Genomic DNA, 16,416 nt, shown 5'->3' with positions numbered 1-16,416 from the left:
AAAAAAAGATAAAATAATACAGTTATAAATAAGTGAATAGTTTTGGAAGTAAACGGCTACATTGTTTCACTCCATCTGGGTTGGTTAGACTCTCGCTACAAATGTCTCCAAGATGTAGATAACTTGTATCACGTCTGCCGTGGGAGATCCGTTTGGTAAGCGTTTTACTAGATTTCTCATTAAGATTGCATCCGCTGCATTGTGTTGCGCATCCGATCAGCAGTCATTTCATTTATACGCCCAGCATGCGGCACATTTGAGGGTCCCAGAGATGTCTGGGGTCTCTTTAGCGTTATATGAACTGTGAAAGGCCAAAGATTTCATTAATACAACCGGGTCAAGGTCAGATTATCCATTAAGGCACTAGGCTATTTCCCAATGGGCTATGGAGCTCTACTCCATATGGGGCAGCCCACAGCTTGTCCGGTATAGTGGGTGATACGATCTTTTTTGGTGCACAAATGGTGTAATCACCATGGCAACCAATGGAAAGTCCCTGCCGACTGACAGAATAAAGCAATGTATCGAATAGTGACTTTGTGATTAAGGGGTCCCTTGGCGACCATTATTGGTTCCTACAGATTTTTATTTAAGGGGCTTAATGTTTTATGTTGCCCAGAGCTGTTCATGGCACTCAAACGATCATATTTGGGTGTGAAGTAGGATGAAAACATAAGATTTAATCTGTTGGATGACATAAGGAAGTTTGCTTCTGACATCATGCGATCATTTTTCTTGCATTTCTATTGGTTGAAATATGAAGATCCATTCCCCAGTAAACACTATGTTTTATAAATCACATATTGTGTTCTTTGGAACAGCAACATTTGTGTGAATTTGCTTTGCTTGGTTACATCATCTCCCAAGAGCAAGCTGGACACCAGCCATGAAGTTTCTTCTCATAGAGTAATTAGCGGACGGAATATTTATTTTATTGGGTTGGCCCTACCGGGGCGTCACGGAACACTGAAAACATTCTTGTTGAATTGATGGTTGATGCTTTGCTATAGAGACAGGGGTTGGCAAGACTTTCAGCATCTAACGAAGACTAATTGGCGATAAATCTGGAATTAGCTCAAATCAATTTTATGTGGTTTAGTAAATAGTAAAAAATGATCCATAGTTAACCCTTTTCCGTGCCACACATCGCACTCTCCTTAGGAACTAGGAATGATCATCCAGTATGCTAAACGTTTCAAACAGCAGGCGATTATTCCTGAAAGTTCAGAACATTATGGAAACAGGTAGCACGGGTCTCTTTCTAACGTTAAATAACAAAGCTTCCTGAGACGCCGGTAATTGTAACACCGTTATAATCAAAGCACTTTATTACCGAACAAATAAACAAATGTAGCCGAATCCAGCAAATTACAGAGATAACATCAGAGAGCGAGTTCTCAGTAACGCGGTGACAGCCGGGGCTTTGTGATCCATCGTAACTCTGCATACAAATGAACCTGCGCGTTATCCCCGTACAGAGGAGGTAACTGTTGCAGGGCTGCGCGGCCCCTCATTAATCCGGCACATTAGCCTGTCGTGCACAACCACTATTACTATAATAATAATAGTAATACTAATAATAATGCTAAAATAATAATAGTAATACTAATAATACTACTAAAATAGTAATACTAATAATAATAATACTAATAATACTACTACTAATAATAAAAGTAATAATAATAGTAATAATAATAGTAATACTAATAATAATACTAAAATAATAATAGTAATAATAATAATACTGTTACTAGTAATTATAATAATTATAATAATAGTAATAACAATAATAATACTACTAATAATAATAGTAATAATAATCCTAATAATCCTAATAATTAGACTTGGGCACCAGGGGGCTCTTCGTGTTCGTCTTCGTGCTCGTCTTTGGGGGGGAAAAAATCTTCGTATTCCGTGAATATTCGCCTGGTCCTGTCTTCTCTTTGGGCGAATATTCGTGGACATTCTTCGTGTTCGGTTTTTCTTCGTTTTCCCCGGTTAAGGGGTTAATACGGGGTTAAAGCCGCTCTGGCGCCAGGAGTTTAAATGTACGTATGAGCAACTCTATTGGTCGTCAGCAGGGGGCTCGTCTGCCATTGGGTCGCTCGTACAGACTGTTAAACTCCTGGTGCCGTAACTTACCCGGCACATCCCACTGGTCTCCCTCCCTGTTCAATTAGTTAAATATCATTTTAATTAGTCATTTAACTAATTGAACAGGGAGGGAGACCAGTGGGATGTGCCGGGTAAGTTGCAGCATTGAGGTTTATTGAGGTCCCTGTAGGCGACCAATAGGCTCATTCGCACTGCCCTGTAACCCGTGACAGCGAACCTGCGGATTTCCACTTCCGGGAACTGCCGCGATGCCAAGGTAAGTTAGAAGAGGGAGGGAGACTGGTAGACGAAGACCAAGACGATCACAAAGATCTTCGTGGTGTGAGTCTTCGTCTTCGCCTACGTTTTACCGCCGCCGTCTTTTCTTCGGCGTGTCTTCGGAACGAACACGAAAACGCACTCTTCGTGTTCGTTTTCATGTTCGCCCGAAGACGAATGCACAAGTCTACTACTAATAATAGTAATAATAATAATACTACTACTAATAATAAATATAATAATATACTTAATAAGCCAACTCACCACCTTTTCTGCGTAATCTTACCTTACCTACCCTCATAGCCTTCAAATACTGAGCTGAGCTAATTTGAAAGCCAGAACCCATCGGTGTCCCTAGGTATGACTTTTTCGTGTCCCCCTATAACGCACCAAATCCAGAAATACACTCTTCACGCCAGCGGTGCCTAATCCTGCTTAACAAGCTTGAAAGGTTTAAGGAGCCAGCGCTGAGCAAACACATAGAATGCACTAAAATGTAAAATAATCACATTTCAATTTGTTTGTTTTTTTCATGGTAAGAAAATAAGACTTTACTGTTCATTACATAAATTTTACAGCGGCTGCAGATAACATTACAACTTCTACAATTTTATGCATACAGAATAATGGCCTTATAATAATAACAACACACATTCAGACCCACTGGTACAGAAGGACAAGAGGGCCCTGTCCTTGGGAGCTTACAATCTATTAGGAGGGGGAGGGTGGATGACAAAAAAGCTAGGGGCTGTCACAAGTAAGGGCATGCAAGTCAGCCGATCAAATTCCTATTAAAGGTGACTTGAACCCCCTTCGGTAAGTAAAGGTAAGACAGGTTGGCAGCGTTATCATGTTTTGATGATCCCGGCTCTCTTATTTGACGCATTAATGTCTGAAATACAGCCTCATTCGTATGCAGCCCCAATCACAGCGATAGCACCGGGGGACAGAGATACTAAATAAGAGAACAGATATATACCCTTCCCTGCCGGAATACTGACTATTCCACATTATAAGGGACAAGGGCTTTCCAATCCGAGATAGAAAGTGACAAATGGGGTAATGTTACTGATTGATCATAGAGCCGGATCAGGTTCCTTGATTCTATTCTTGATTATTTAAGCAATCTGCTTTTAATGAGGCATTCAATATACCGTCTGAGACAGAAGCCAAGTGTGATGACTTGCTGAACACTCTTTATTTTTTTTTACAGAAAAAAACCCTTTTGTAGTTAATCCCCGCGCGGCTCGCTGATACAAATAACAGACTGACTTGTTTGTTTCAATGTACAATTATTTGATCTTACACCAAACAGGATGACATGGTACATACGGCGTACATTCTTATTATTTATTGATTATGATATTGCTGACGCTATATAAATAAAAATATAATAATAATATACAGTATTCCTTGGCATATGATAAATGTGCATACTTGGATTAAAGTACTTATTTTATTAAGACCGGGTATCCTGTTGGTTGTAAATAGAGATAAATTAGAATACTCATTTAGAATCGTTCCATATTCTGCCACGTTAGCCGGTACGTGGCTACATGTGATGTTTAGTATGTTGGCGATTAAGGGCATGGTAATTAAATACGAGATAAAGACTCCTTACCTTTGAGCAGACTCCGGTTGTGGCGTCACAAAGCGTCAGAATGGAGATATTCTGGGCCCTGTTTAACCAGTTTACAGCAACCTTCGTACTGGTCGCCCATTTCACCATCGTTATGTAATACTCCCTATGATGAAAACACATCGATCGACACAAGTCATTATCACAGCGAATTGGGAAGTTTGTCTTTGTGAATAAGCAGAAGAGGAAGCCTGTGGTGGAAGATCCTGCGCTCGATGCTTTAAGGGTTAATGGTATTTATTTGTAGGTTTGACTTTGTTACAAGAGATCTTAAGGAAATGCGTCTCCAAAGCCAGGACACTATTGGTATAACGACAGGTTAGCGAGACTCGTTACACCGTTGCGGAGATTTGTATTTCTGTTCCCCTGCAGTAAAAACGGGGCAAATAGCTTCTGATATAAGAACTCAAACCATAATCAGCCGTTGGGCTCGTCTTGGATTGAGGAGCCGCATGTTTAAACCCCCCCGTATTACCCTCTACCACTTCTTATGGGGAACGGTTCCATTTATCTACCATGGTTTTGGTAAAGTAAGAAAGTGTCTGGGGATGCTGGCATCTATATCACCACAGCAAATAGAACTGTCTCCGGCATGCGCCTATACTAACACAATGGCAAAACCTGGACACTTTTGGTACAACGACAAATTATCTGCTGTGGAAAATGCTGATTCCCTGCAACCAAGTAACCTGTGCTGCTTTCCCTGTATGCACGGAATTGCCTCCCTGAGAACGTTCAAGGCGTCCATTTATCTGTGGCTCTTTGAACCTTCCTATTTATCTCTCTCTGGATATCCCCTGCGCTCCGCACAGAGCAGCGTCCCCATCACATCCTTCTCGCCTCGAGTCACCGATGTGATTTATTTCTAGGACTCTGTAGGTTTCCTCCAAGAGATACATTGAACTTCAAAGTCATCCATTTAAACTCAGGGAGTGGGATGGTGGGAACATCTACCACGAACTGATACAATCCATCACCATAACTAGCATTCCACCATACTTAATGCTCAGTTAAACTGTTCATGTACAGATCCAGCACTGAGGGCCTTATCCGAATCTCACAAGTCAAGGTAATAACCCCGTCCTTTTCAATATCATTTCTATTCCGTGACACATTGCTAGAGAATTGTTGGTCTGAACCTATACTTCACAAGGACAGAGATGGCCCCGTTTTAGTCCTTTCATATTTTCTTTCACCCAGCTAAGGTCAAAATGTTTTGTCTACTTGTGTTTACACCATTCAAAAATTTGGGGTCACTTAGAAATGGATCAGAAATCCAGCGCAGACGGGGTTAATGTTGTAAGCGACTATTGTAGCTGGAAACAGATGATTTTTAATGGAATCTCTTCATAGATGTACAGAGGCCCTTTATCACTCCCATCACTCCTGTGTTCCAATGGCCCTTTATCACTCCCATCACTCCTGTGTTCCAATGGCCCTTTATCACTCCCATCACTCCTGCGTTCCAATGGCCCTTTATCACTCCCATCACTCCTGTGTTTCAATGGCCCTTTATCACTCCCATCACTCCTGTGTTCCAATGGCCCTTTATCACTCCCATCACTCCTGTGTTCCAATGGCCCTTTATCACTCCCATCACTCCTGTGTTCCAATGGCCCTTTATCACTCCCATCACTCCTGTGTTCCAATGGCCCTTTATCACTCCCATCACTCCTGTGTTTCAATGGCCCTTTATCACTCCCATCACTCCTGTGTTCCAATGGCCCTTTATCACTCCCATCACTCCTGTGTTCCAGTGGCCCTTTATCACTCCCATCACTCCTGTGTTCCAATGGCCCTTTATCACTCCCATCACTCCTGTGTTCCAATGGCCCTTTATCACTCCCATCACTCCTGTGTTCCAATGGCACGTTGTGTTCACTGATCCAAGTTTACGTTTAAAAGGCTAATTGTATGATTGTTAGAAATCCCTTTTGCAAATTATGTTCTAGCCAGAAATTTCCTTGTTTTCCACGAAAACAGCTGAGTGACCCCAAACATTTGAATGTGAATATCTGGAACGTAAAGATAAATCTGTGGATACCCAAGCTTAATGATTAGTGAAAATTTTGTTTTTTACGCAATATCGGAGAAAGTAATAAGTTATCTCCGGCATTTCATTTCTTGTACCGTACAAGCCCCACAATACACAATAAAACCCGATAGCCGAGGACACAGTTTGATGTTACTGATTCTAAAATGTTTGGGCCCATTCTATACATTTTTAGTTTCAAGAAAGTAAAAACATTGTTGGAGAGCCTCCAAAGCCTTTCGCTTTTTTTTTTTTTTTTGGGAAGACTGAGAAATAACAGTTCTTAAAAGGAACGCTGATTATCTTTGTTTAATAAGCCTGTACTCCGGGTCACATCTGATTGATCGTCCGCGGCTCCGAGCAAACTTCATGTACAAGATTGAGTCAGATATTCCAACGCAAAGTGACATTCCCTGATTACAAGATAAATGCATCGAGCTTTTAAATACAAAAATCTGGGACTCTGAAGATGAGAACTGCAGAGTCTATCGATCAACATAAATAATGGTTTGGTTTGATGCATTGCACCATTCTTTATTACATTGTTTAGTAATAAAACATGTTCGGAATAAAATACTCCGGGTTTTGTGGGTCACTTAAGACGGAATAAAGGCAAAATAAAATAAAATGATGAAAAAAAGTTAGGGAACATGACAAGATTGTCATGTATCAAGAATTTATCATTTTCAGCCGCTGGAACTTATTTGTAAATCAGTTTTCTAAACCGTGAGTTGTCAGGCATGTTGTATACAGCTGAAACTTTTCGTCTTACAATGTGGATTTTAATAATTAAGATGTGTGTCCCAATACTTTTGTCCATATAATGGCGCACAAAGCAAGGTCCATAAAGACATGGTTGGATGAATTTGGTGTGGAAGAGCAGAAACTCCCCAAAATCTTGTGTAAAGCCTTCCAAGAAGAGGGGGACCAACTACATATCAATGTCTATGTATTTAGAAGGTGATGACATCAAAGACCCTGTTGGTGTAACAGTTAAGTGTCCCAATACTTTTGTCCACATAATGTATCAAATACCCAATCTAATTAGGATGTAGTTGCTTAAAACATACTTGACTTCAGTAAAATTTTAGGGGTGGGCCCAATGCATTGAGTGACATTTTAGGGGGTGGGGCTAATTTAGATTAGCCCCACCCCACGTGTTCCAATTCTTCCCAAACTGCATGCACCCTCAACCTGTTTTAAGACCCCTTCCCTGCCCTGACTCCTCTGGACTTGGTGTTTAGATATGATGCCTACAACAGTGCATGAAACTTACAGACAAGATCAAGTAAGATCAAGCTATTTTTTCAGTGCCTAAGTACATATTTTATTAATATTATTGTATTTTGAGGTATTTTAAACTGGTTAATTCTTAAACTCTCTCGTTCTGTAGGCTAAAGGCATAAACAAAGTTGAACTGCTTCTAGTTGACCTGCAGAGGGGGTTACCCCGTGTCAGACAGGGTAATCTCTATAGATTTCAGGTTCGGTTGATTAATTTAACTTTCCCATTTAAAGAAAACCACAAGCAAAATGGTGAAGGTTTAATGAATAGATGTACATTTCGATTGATCAAAGCCTATAGTGACCCGTATTTTCCCGTAATGAAAGTCTATGTACGGAATGGAGCAGACGCGAAGAATTGATTTGGTAATTGAAATTCATCACTTAAATTTGTATTTCTGCTGCGTCTCAGCAAATACATTTCCTTGAAGCGAAATAAAGAAATAAAGTAGACTAAATAAATAACTTATTAAACAACAGCGGTGCCATGTAATATAGGTCAGGGCTTAGCTTGGGGCTGATTTTCACAGATGTAGAATTAAACTGTCTTTCTGTTGTATCACATTTTTCAAATAAAGACTTTTATCCTGTAACATTCTAAAGCAAACAGCAGGGATCAAGATTGCACCTTTATTTATAAAGATACATACTTTCAGGGTTTTATTTTACTTCGCACATTTACCTAAAATAAACAGTGTAAATTACTGCATTATTTAAACGATGACTGTGTATGACAAATAGAATTTGATGGCATATGAGGGCCGTTCGGTCCATATAATCTGCCTAGATATAAAGACTCAAACCTTAATCAGTTCTTAATCTCGTCTTTGAATAATAACATTTGTGTTAGTAGATGGCCAGCCTTTCCCTGTACCTCTCTGCTCAAGGCTACCACATTGCATTGGGATTTAGTCTAGTTTATACATCACACCCCCCAAAATTTCAGGAGTCCAAATCACCCATTTTCCAGAGCATCACAAGATGGCATCGTGGGAGTTGCAGTGGAGGTCTGTGCCGCAAGAGTTCCCTAAGCCTCACCAACTACCCCATGCTTTTCACTTCTTAAAAAGCAGGACCGTGTGGTAGATAAATGAGACAGAGGGACACTTAAGAGGTATGATATACTGTAGTGGGTAATCCTCCTATCCTATTAGTATGATCTAAACACTACACGAGTACTACTACTTAAGCGGCAGTATCTTTATGATTACTCTTAAAAGGGCATGACTTCAGTCTCAAGACAACTTGCAGACAATTATGCGAGTTGTTTACGAGGGCATGCGAGTTTCTCCGACTTAAAATTTTGCATTTCGAAAAGGAAAAAAAAAATTAAATGAAAGTCACCAGGGCCCCCTATTAACCAAGGGGGAGGGCAATGATCGTCCCCACCCTGTACTGTAACCTCAAAAGCACAAGCACTTTGGTGAATAGACGCCCTTATTATTGTTGTTGGGAACTAACATGATTTTTACCCTAGTCTCAGGTTAAAAGGGCAGGATCACAAAGTCTGGGGCCGACTCCTTAGCATATTGTATAGATGTATTTCTTCCCTGGAACTTAAGTGTTTAAAAATTCAATAAAAATATTAATAAAAAAATCTCTCTGGGATGGCTTCCCCCAAATTTCACTGATGATACTACCAAGAAATACTGCTTTGCCAGTATGTCATAGTTATAAACCATACTTGAATACAGGTGACTCTACATTCTGTAATGGGCTATTTATTGGTTAATAATTTACAATAGACCCTCAAAGTTTTGGGGCACCCGTGTTATATTTTGGATGAGTTTTTCATAGGATGGATATTTGGCCCTGGAGAATCCCCATATGGATTTCCCAAAGGATACAATTTTCCACTGCCCATGTCTATATCGTACAAATAAAGTAACTTAGTTCTTTAAGAGGGTCCCCATATAATATTCATCCGATTAAATCCTTTAAATATAGAATAGATGTCTCAGAAAGACACTATTTTATGGAAGGGCCAATTATTTATTCTGCGCTTTGACGTAGAATAGAATATAAATGGTAGCACATATTCCTTGTGATGTTTGTTGAAGACCCGCATGCTTTACCTCATTCTCTGATCATCAGGAGGCATCATTTCTACCAGGTGAGGGGGGCCGTTCACATTGACAACATGTAAGGTCACTACAGGGTTATCAAAGCCAGCCTGCAAAAAACAAAGACAGGATTTCCCGTTAGGATTATCGATGTCGTATAGAATACCTGGGACTCTCGTTACATTACATTTATTTATAGAGCGCCGGCAAATTCCGTAGCACTGTTAGAATAGGAAAAGTGACAATTAACAATAACATAAGAATACAAAGTATATATAATTGCAAACGACATTAACACAGAAGTTCCTCTCTCACCCCAAGTACTGGATCAATAGGTAGATTCTCTGGGATGCAGTATGGACGCCTTCATATTCTATATCTGAACAACCCTGCTTGAATACAGGTGACTACATTCAGAAAGGGTTTACATTCTGACAAATATTCATAAGTATAGTTATAGAATCATCTGGTTGAATGAAAAAGCTCCTATTCTTGCATTTCAGGGCCAAGTGACTTATTTAAGGCTTTATGCAGAGATCTTGAGATTTGGCAGCAGCGATTAGGACAATTTTAAGACAATTATGTGTTTCTAGTAGGTACTTTCAGGCAATTTTTGTGGCATAAGCCAATTTGTGATAGAGTCTGAATGCTAAATTAACAGAGAAGTTGAAAATGTCAAAACTCATACATTTTATTGCCCAGCAAAGCCTGCGTCACACTGAGCTTCCTTAACCATTCTCACCGCCTGACACAACTACAGCCGGGAGGTCTCGCCGGCAGGCGGCGGTGATGCATAAGCACTTAGGGACCGATGTTCCAAGCATCAATCTAATTCCATGCTGGTTTTTTAACACAATTCTTAAGAGGAGTTGAGGAAAAGAAAAAGAATTTAGGCTGAAATCCGAGGTTACTTAATATTCGAAGCTTTAACAGGAATACATATTTCTTTTTTGTTGGGTTTACAAAATTCTGGTTTTTTTCTTCTTTTCTTACAGAATTCAGGGAGATGAGGGACTTTAGAATTATGTGGCAGATAAACTGAACAAGTGTGGGATAATAAGGGACGTTTATCCAGAAGCACTTCTCCCTGCAGATATTATGAGCAAAACAATATTGTTTTTTTTTTGTTTTGTTTCTTTAATAAAAAACAAAAAAAGAACCACAGATATTAAGAGCAAAAAAAATATATATTTTTTTGGTTTTGTTTCTTTAATTAAAAAAATCTTAATTTTTAAGATATTTTCATCAAACAAAAAGTTTATGCTGCATTTAAAAAAAATAATAATTCCATCATTAAAATTAAAAATAATTTATAAATAATATAAATTCTACATTTTAATTAGGAAATCTGAACTACTTCTAGTTATTGTATAATCATCGGCGTTCCTAAAAAAGAACAAAAAAAAAAATATGAAAGAAAGGCTAATAAAATCCCAAAATAGAACGTTGACCGGTGCCGGTGTCTGCAGGTTGTGTGCCGCCACCTGCTGGCCTCCACTATGGTTGCAGCCTCCCTCTGCTTCCCAGCAAATTAATCAAAACACTTCTAATGTAATTAGCTTCCAAGTATTGGCTGAAAATCTCGACTTCTTTTCCAAAAACTGTCTCAGCGTTATAATTATTGTGCTTTCCACCTGCTTCTTCGTGGCACGTTTTTTTTATACCAAACTCCAATGTTATCTAGAAAACCCGCATACAAAAAAATGCATGGATTCCAAATGAAAAGGGTAAAGAAAATACTAAATATCTAAATAGGGTCTATTATTAAATTACTCCAAAATATTAAAGGATGACGTTGAATTGATGGGGGGAAAAAAAGCTTATTAGTAAACAATAAGAACGCAATATGTTTGTTCTCAGTATATTTCTTAATGATCTGTAAAACATCAAGATGTTTCTCTCTTAGAGATTTCTGCAATTAATCAAACGTTGTAACGTAAGCAAATCCTATTTAAAAATACATTTTCCGCAATATTCAAAACTGGCGTCTAGACTTTGTCCCAATGCAAATACCCTCCCCCTCCCCTCCCTTGAATACAGAGCCATGTAGTTTCTGTTTACCCAGCTATATGAGAATGGCCGGAACTATATAACAAATATTAAAAGTAAAGGTTTTAAAACTCCCCCTAAAAGCATTGTATTCTGCTTACCTTGGGATAACGGTACGTTTTCACCGTCGGGTACATTGATCCAGTGTAGATTGGGATCTCCATAATGGGGACTTTGGTATCATTTATTGTTATGTATGCTAGCCTGGCGCCATCTGGAGACCACCAGTGAGCAATGTGGGTCTTCAAAATTTCCTCTACAAAGAAAAAAAGTGAGAAAGTGTCAACTGTCAATATTAGAAGAGACAATACTGGTCAAATACAGTAGATACAGTAGTGTAGATGAAGTGTCTTCTCACTGTATTAGTCTTTACCACTGCTGCTAGGAGGCTGTTCCACTTATCTACCATCACTCTCAGTAAAGATTTATCCCTGTTCATTATCCTAAAAAAAAGTCAAAATGACATACTACATGGTGTATTGCATTTCTGTATCTTGCCCCATAGGGGGCTCAGATTAAATGCCCATCTGCCCACTGGATAAAGTGCCCAAGAGGAAACTCCGACGCGCTGTTCACATGCCATGGCCTGATCCCTGACACCGCAGTCCGGGTGAGGAATGCACACTAACTCATTCCATTTTGCTGTTCTTGCAAATATACACAAAATCCGACAAATCACTGACATGGCAAACTAGCCTTAATAGCGCTGTACGCTTCAATAAATTAGCCGGCCATCTGATTTATTCTTACGCTACAAAACTGTGTTTCAGCTCTTTACTCTGAAATATGAAGCCGTTTATTCATTTTTCCGCTCCAACTAATGCTACAATTTCTTCTATTAAAAAAAGACTCAAGTCTATGTACTAATATCAGTCCTCGAGCCAAGTCCAAGGATTTTTTCCCCCTCTTTGAGATGTTCAGGGGCAAATATGTCCATCTCGACTTTAAGCAGACACGTTACCTTTGTCAAATCCCATGTTTTACAGTTTTTCGACACTAAATAAACCTGTGGAATAGTCTTCACATATTCCTCCTTTCACTTTCTGCATAATTCCTCCCCATTCTGCCTAATAGTTAAGTTGCTGATTGTAGTTGATTGGTTCAGGAAGCCTTTTTAAAAGCCGGGTGAGGAGAATGAGAAGAACGTTGTTTAGCTACAAGTTACTGCCTATCTCTGCTTCCATGAAGTGAAAGTTTAAACAACCAAACAATTATACTGATTAACAGACAAAAAACAAAAACTGTAGGTACTTTTAATTAATTAATTTACTTAGGCTAAAAGTCGTGACCATGTGTCAATCACGTATGGGAATACAAGGATGACCAAGCAGACCCAACAGGCCAACAAATGGTGGCATCCAAACCAAGAATCTTCTACCAGGGATTGGTACACGGAAGCAACGGTTTAGCGTTTAGTTTTGGTGCAACGGTCATTAATCCTAAATGGATCCAAATTAATCCTAAATAACACCAAAGTTGCATTGGAGTGAAAGATAGGTTACTTTGGTTGCATTGGTGACAACATTTTCACCAAATCTGGAGACAGCATATTCTCTCCAGAGAGCATAAATGCATCCGATACCAGCAAGCATCAACTAAGCAATTCTGACGCCACCAGTCCTGCGATACAGAGGCAAACATGTTTCCAAAGTGATCTAAAATGAGCCGACTGAACATCATTTCACATTGTTCTAAAGCCAATGAAGACTGCTATTAGGATCCAAGATCGGCTGTGGTTTTGCAAATATTTGAGTGAATAGGATGGAAAAGTTTTCTTCCATCTTGCGCCCAGCGATGAGTTGTTTATCTGGACTGTTTGCCATGGGCATATGGCTCCTGAATCTAAGACGAGACTGATTAAGGTTTGAGATGGGCCGAATGGTTCTTATATGCCGCCAAATTCTATTTTTAAGCTATTTATACATCCACGTAGTTATCGGCCACTCACCTAAATCAATTCAGCCAATTTAATGCTCCATTAAAAACAAATAAAAAAAGTAACTGTAATTGTTTAACAACCGCAGCAGCAGCAGCAACAAATGAATACGCATTTCAGACTAAAGATTTGTGAACTTAAACGTTCCATTCAATATCAGAAATGCCTCGTTCAATTACAGATTAATGCGATGTTTCTAGCAACAACTTTCTGCTTTCCCGAGGAAAAAACAAACTCACAAAAATGCCAAATAAACGAAAATGTATTCATGTTTTTTCATCTGCTTTCCTCTCCTGCTGGAAATGAAACGTGTTTTATCATGGGGTTCAGAATGTGTCACTAGAAGACAATGGGGTTTTTTTACCTGTAATTAGCTTTCAGTGGCTATTTATCAACTTCTGTATGAACGCTATGTTGAATCTGGGTTATTCTTCCCAATGAAACAGTCACCTAAAATATTCAATCATCAGGTATTCAAAAAATAGGGAGTCTATGGGGTGTATTCTTTAATTGGGGAATTTGTATACACGATGGGTGTTACTTTGTATGAAGGGACATATTCAATTGTATACAGTGGCGTCGGCAGGGGGGGCCAGAGGGGGCCATGGCCCCCCTAAATCATGCTGTGCCCCCCGGTGTGCCCCCCCAATTGAAACGCCGTCTTTTTTTTTTTTTTTTTAATAGATCCGGAGGAGAGAGAGAGAGGCGCCGAGCGGTCGCTGAGGAATAAGTTCTCAGCGACCGTTCGGCGCCTCTCACTCTTTTCCGCGACCGCGAGGCCTCTGCCTTGGTCGCAGTGCTGGCATTTCAAGCCGAGCGCCGGTATATGATGTCATATCCGGCGCTCAGCAATGAAGCCGCGCACACTGCGGCAGAACCAGGAAGACAGAGACCTCGCGATCTCACCGCTGGACAAGCCCAAGGTAAGTGAACTTCAAAGGGGGGGGAGGAGGGTAGAAAGTTAGGAGGGGGTTAGAGAGTGAAAAGAGGTAGATAGGAAGTGAGAAGAGGTAGATAGGGATACATTGGGAGGGAGAGAGGGGGTAGATAGGATAGATTGGGAGGGAGAGGGGGTAGTTAGGATAGATTGGGAGGGAGAGGGGGTAGTTAGGATAGATTGGGAGGGAGAGGGGGTAGTTAGGATAGATTGGGAGGGAGAGGGGGTAGTTAGGATAGTTTGGGAGGGAGAGGGAGATATTAACATATATTGGCAGCAGGGGCTAATATTAATATTAATTGGCAGCAGGGTCTAGTATTTATATTCATATTGGCAGCAGGGTCTAGTATTTATATATATATCGGCAGCAGGGGCTAATATTAATATATATTGGCTGCAGGGGCTAAGTTTATATATATATTGGCTGCAGGGACTAATAATATATATTGGCAGTAGGGGCTAATATTAATATATACTGGTAGCAGGGTCAAATATTAATATATATCGGCAGCAGGGTATAATTTTTATGTATATCGGCAGCAGGGTATAATATAAGTATATATCCGCAGCAGGGGCTAATATCAATATATATCCGCAGCAGGGGTTAATATTAATATATATCAGAAGCAGGGTGTAATATTTCTATATATTGTCATCAGCAGGGGCTAATATTAAAGAATGAGAAATAACTGCCTAACGTGTGTGTGTATATGTGTGTATATATATATATATATATATATATATATATATAGTGTATATGTACCGTTTTATAATTGGCCCCCATACTTTGGTTCCTGGCCCCCCATGTGCCCCCCCTAAATATGAAAGCTGGAGACGCCACTGATTGTATATAACACAAAATTGCATAGCACTACTAATATAGAGTTATTACAAACGGAGCATAGTTAAATGAGTGTGAGGATCATATTAACGGGGCCAGATTAGCTCTTCTTGTATAGGTTGACCCTTCACAATGCATGTCGAGTTGTTGTTAAGTTCAAGCAAGTTAGCAGCTGGATACCCTGACCAGTTCAATGGAAAGCTGGCTTTGCAAGGAGGAATCTGTATTTTAGCAGCCTGATCGCCCTTTCTGAGCTGGTGTTACTGGTTATGTACAGATACAATGTAACAGTGCTCGCACAGAGCACTATTGCATTTACAGAGAATGTAGGGAGCAGGCAGTATTCCTTCTGTCTGCAGGTGGAGCACAATGTACCAGATACAATGTAACTAAACCATTCAGCTACCTTCTGCCACTTAACTCTGCTTCTTAGTATAGTTATTAGTTAACCTCTTTGCTGGCGAAGTGGAAAATGTACATGTTTCCGTAGTTATCATTTTCAATGCTGGTGTCAAAATCCACGTATTTGTGTTAGCTAACCGGAAGGGCAGCTTTATTATGTATGTAGTTAAACTCGTTAGTGTTGGGTTGCATACTAGCTATGTGTTGGTGGGGTTAACCTCTTTACTTCTGGAGACTATTAAAAACCTTGAGTGCAAAACTTCTGTGCATTTATCCTCTTGAATATCGGAGTGTAAACCTTTGTTGGTATAATGTAAAAAATGTCCCACATTTATGAGTGGGTGTGTGGCACTATGACGGATATGCAAAGTGCTGGGGTGCTGTGTTATGGATAACCATCCAATTCACTTTAATGCATATAATAGCTAAGTGTCTCCTTTAAATTAATATTTTTACCCTTAAAAAGCATAGAGGGATTTATCGAAAAATCCCCTCTTTGCATTTGCACCTCCTAGACTCCTGGGCAAAAAAGTGATTTTAATCAGAACACTTTCCTGTAAGGAACTGGCTGCTTTAAGTGGCCAAATCTAGTACGAATAGGAGAGTACTTAAGGGCATTTCACTGCAGCTCTGGAGCTGCAGCATTTTCTATAGCTAAGTATTTCTTCTTCCACATAAAGAATATATATTATGGTACTTACCGAGTACTCTAATATGCATTCTTTATTCATGTATCGGAATTTAAACTATCCCTTTAAAGCCATTTTATTTTCCTGTTTTTAATTTATCAACTCTAATTCCACACCTGCAACAGTCTAGAATTTGAAGAAACACCTTCGGATATACACCTTGTGTTGATAT

The 16,416-nt window shown here is 39.6% G+C and overlaps 1 protein-coding gene across 2 annotated transcripts in view; it reads right to left on the bottom strand.

Moving 5' to 3' along the window:
* Nucleotides 1-16,416, bottom strand: part of LOC149275907 (A-type potassium channel modulatory protein DPP6-like) — a 366,925-nt gene that overhangs the window by 22,117 nt on the left and 328,392 nt on the right. For both annotated transcript variants that reach the window (XM_089504156.1, XM_089504157.1), the window contains exons 9-11: nucleotides 11,541-11,695; nucleotides 9,403-9,500; nucleotides 3,995-4,118 (exon numbers count right to left, since the gene is read on the bottom strand). In XM_089504156.1, the coding sequence (XP_089360282.1) occupies nucleotides 3,995-4,118; nucleotides 9,403-9,500; nucleotides 11,541-11,695 (377 nt within the window). The remainder of the gene's footprint in view (nucleotides 1-3,994; nucleotides 4,119-9,402; nucleotides 9,501-11,540; nucleotides 11,696-16,416) is intronic.

The sequence above is a fragment of the Sceloporus occidentalis genome, unplaced genomic scaffold, assembly GCF_023333645.1.
Source record: "Sceloporus occidentalis isolate IW3139 unplaced genomic scaffold, rSceOcc1.0.p SCAF_258, whole genome shotgun sequence".
In the NCBI taxonomy this organism is placed as follows: domain Eukaryota; kingdom Metazoa; phylum Chordata; class Lepidosauria; order Squamata; family Phrynosomatidae; genus Sceloporus; species Sceloporus occidentalis.
The sequence above is the reverse complement of the archived record's forward strand: the minus strand, read 5'-3'. Positions and strand labels throughout refer to the sequence as shown.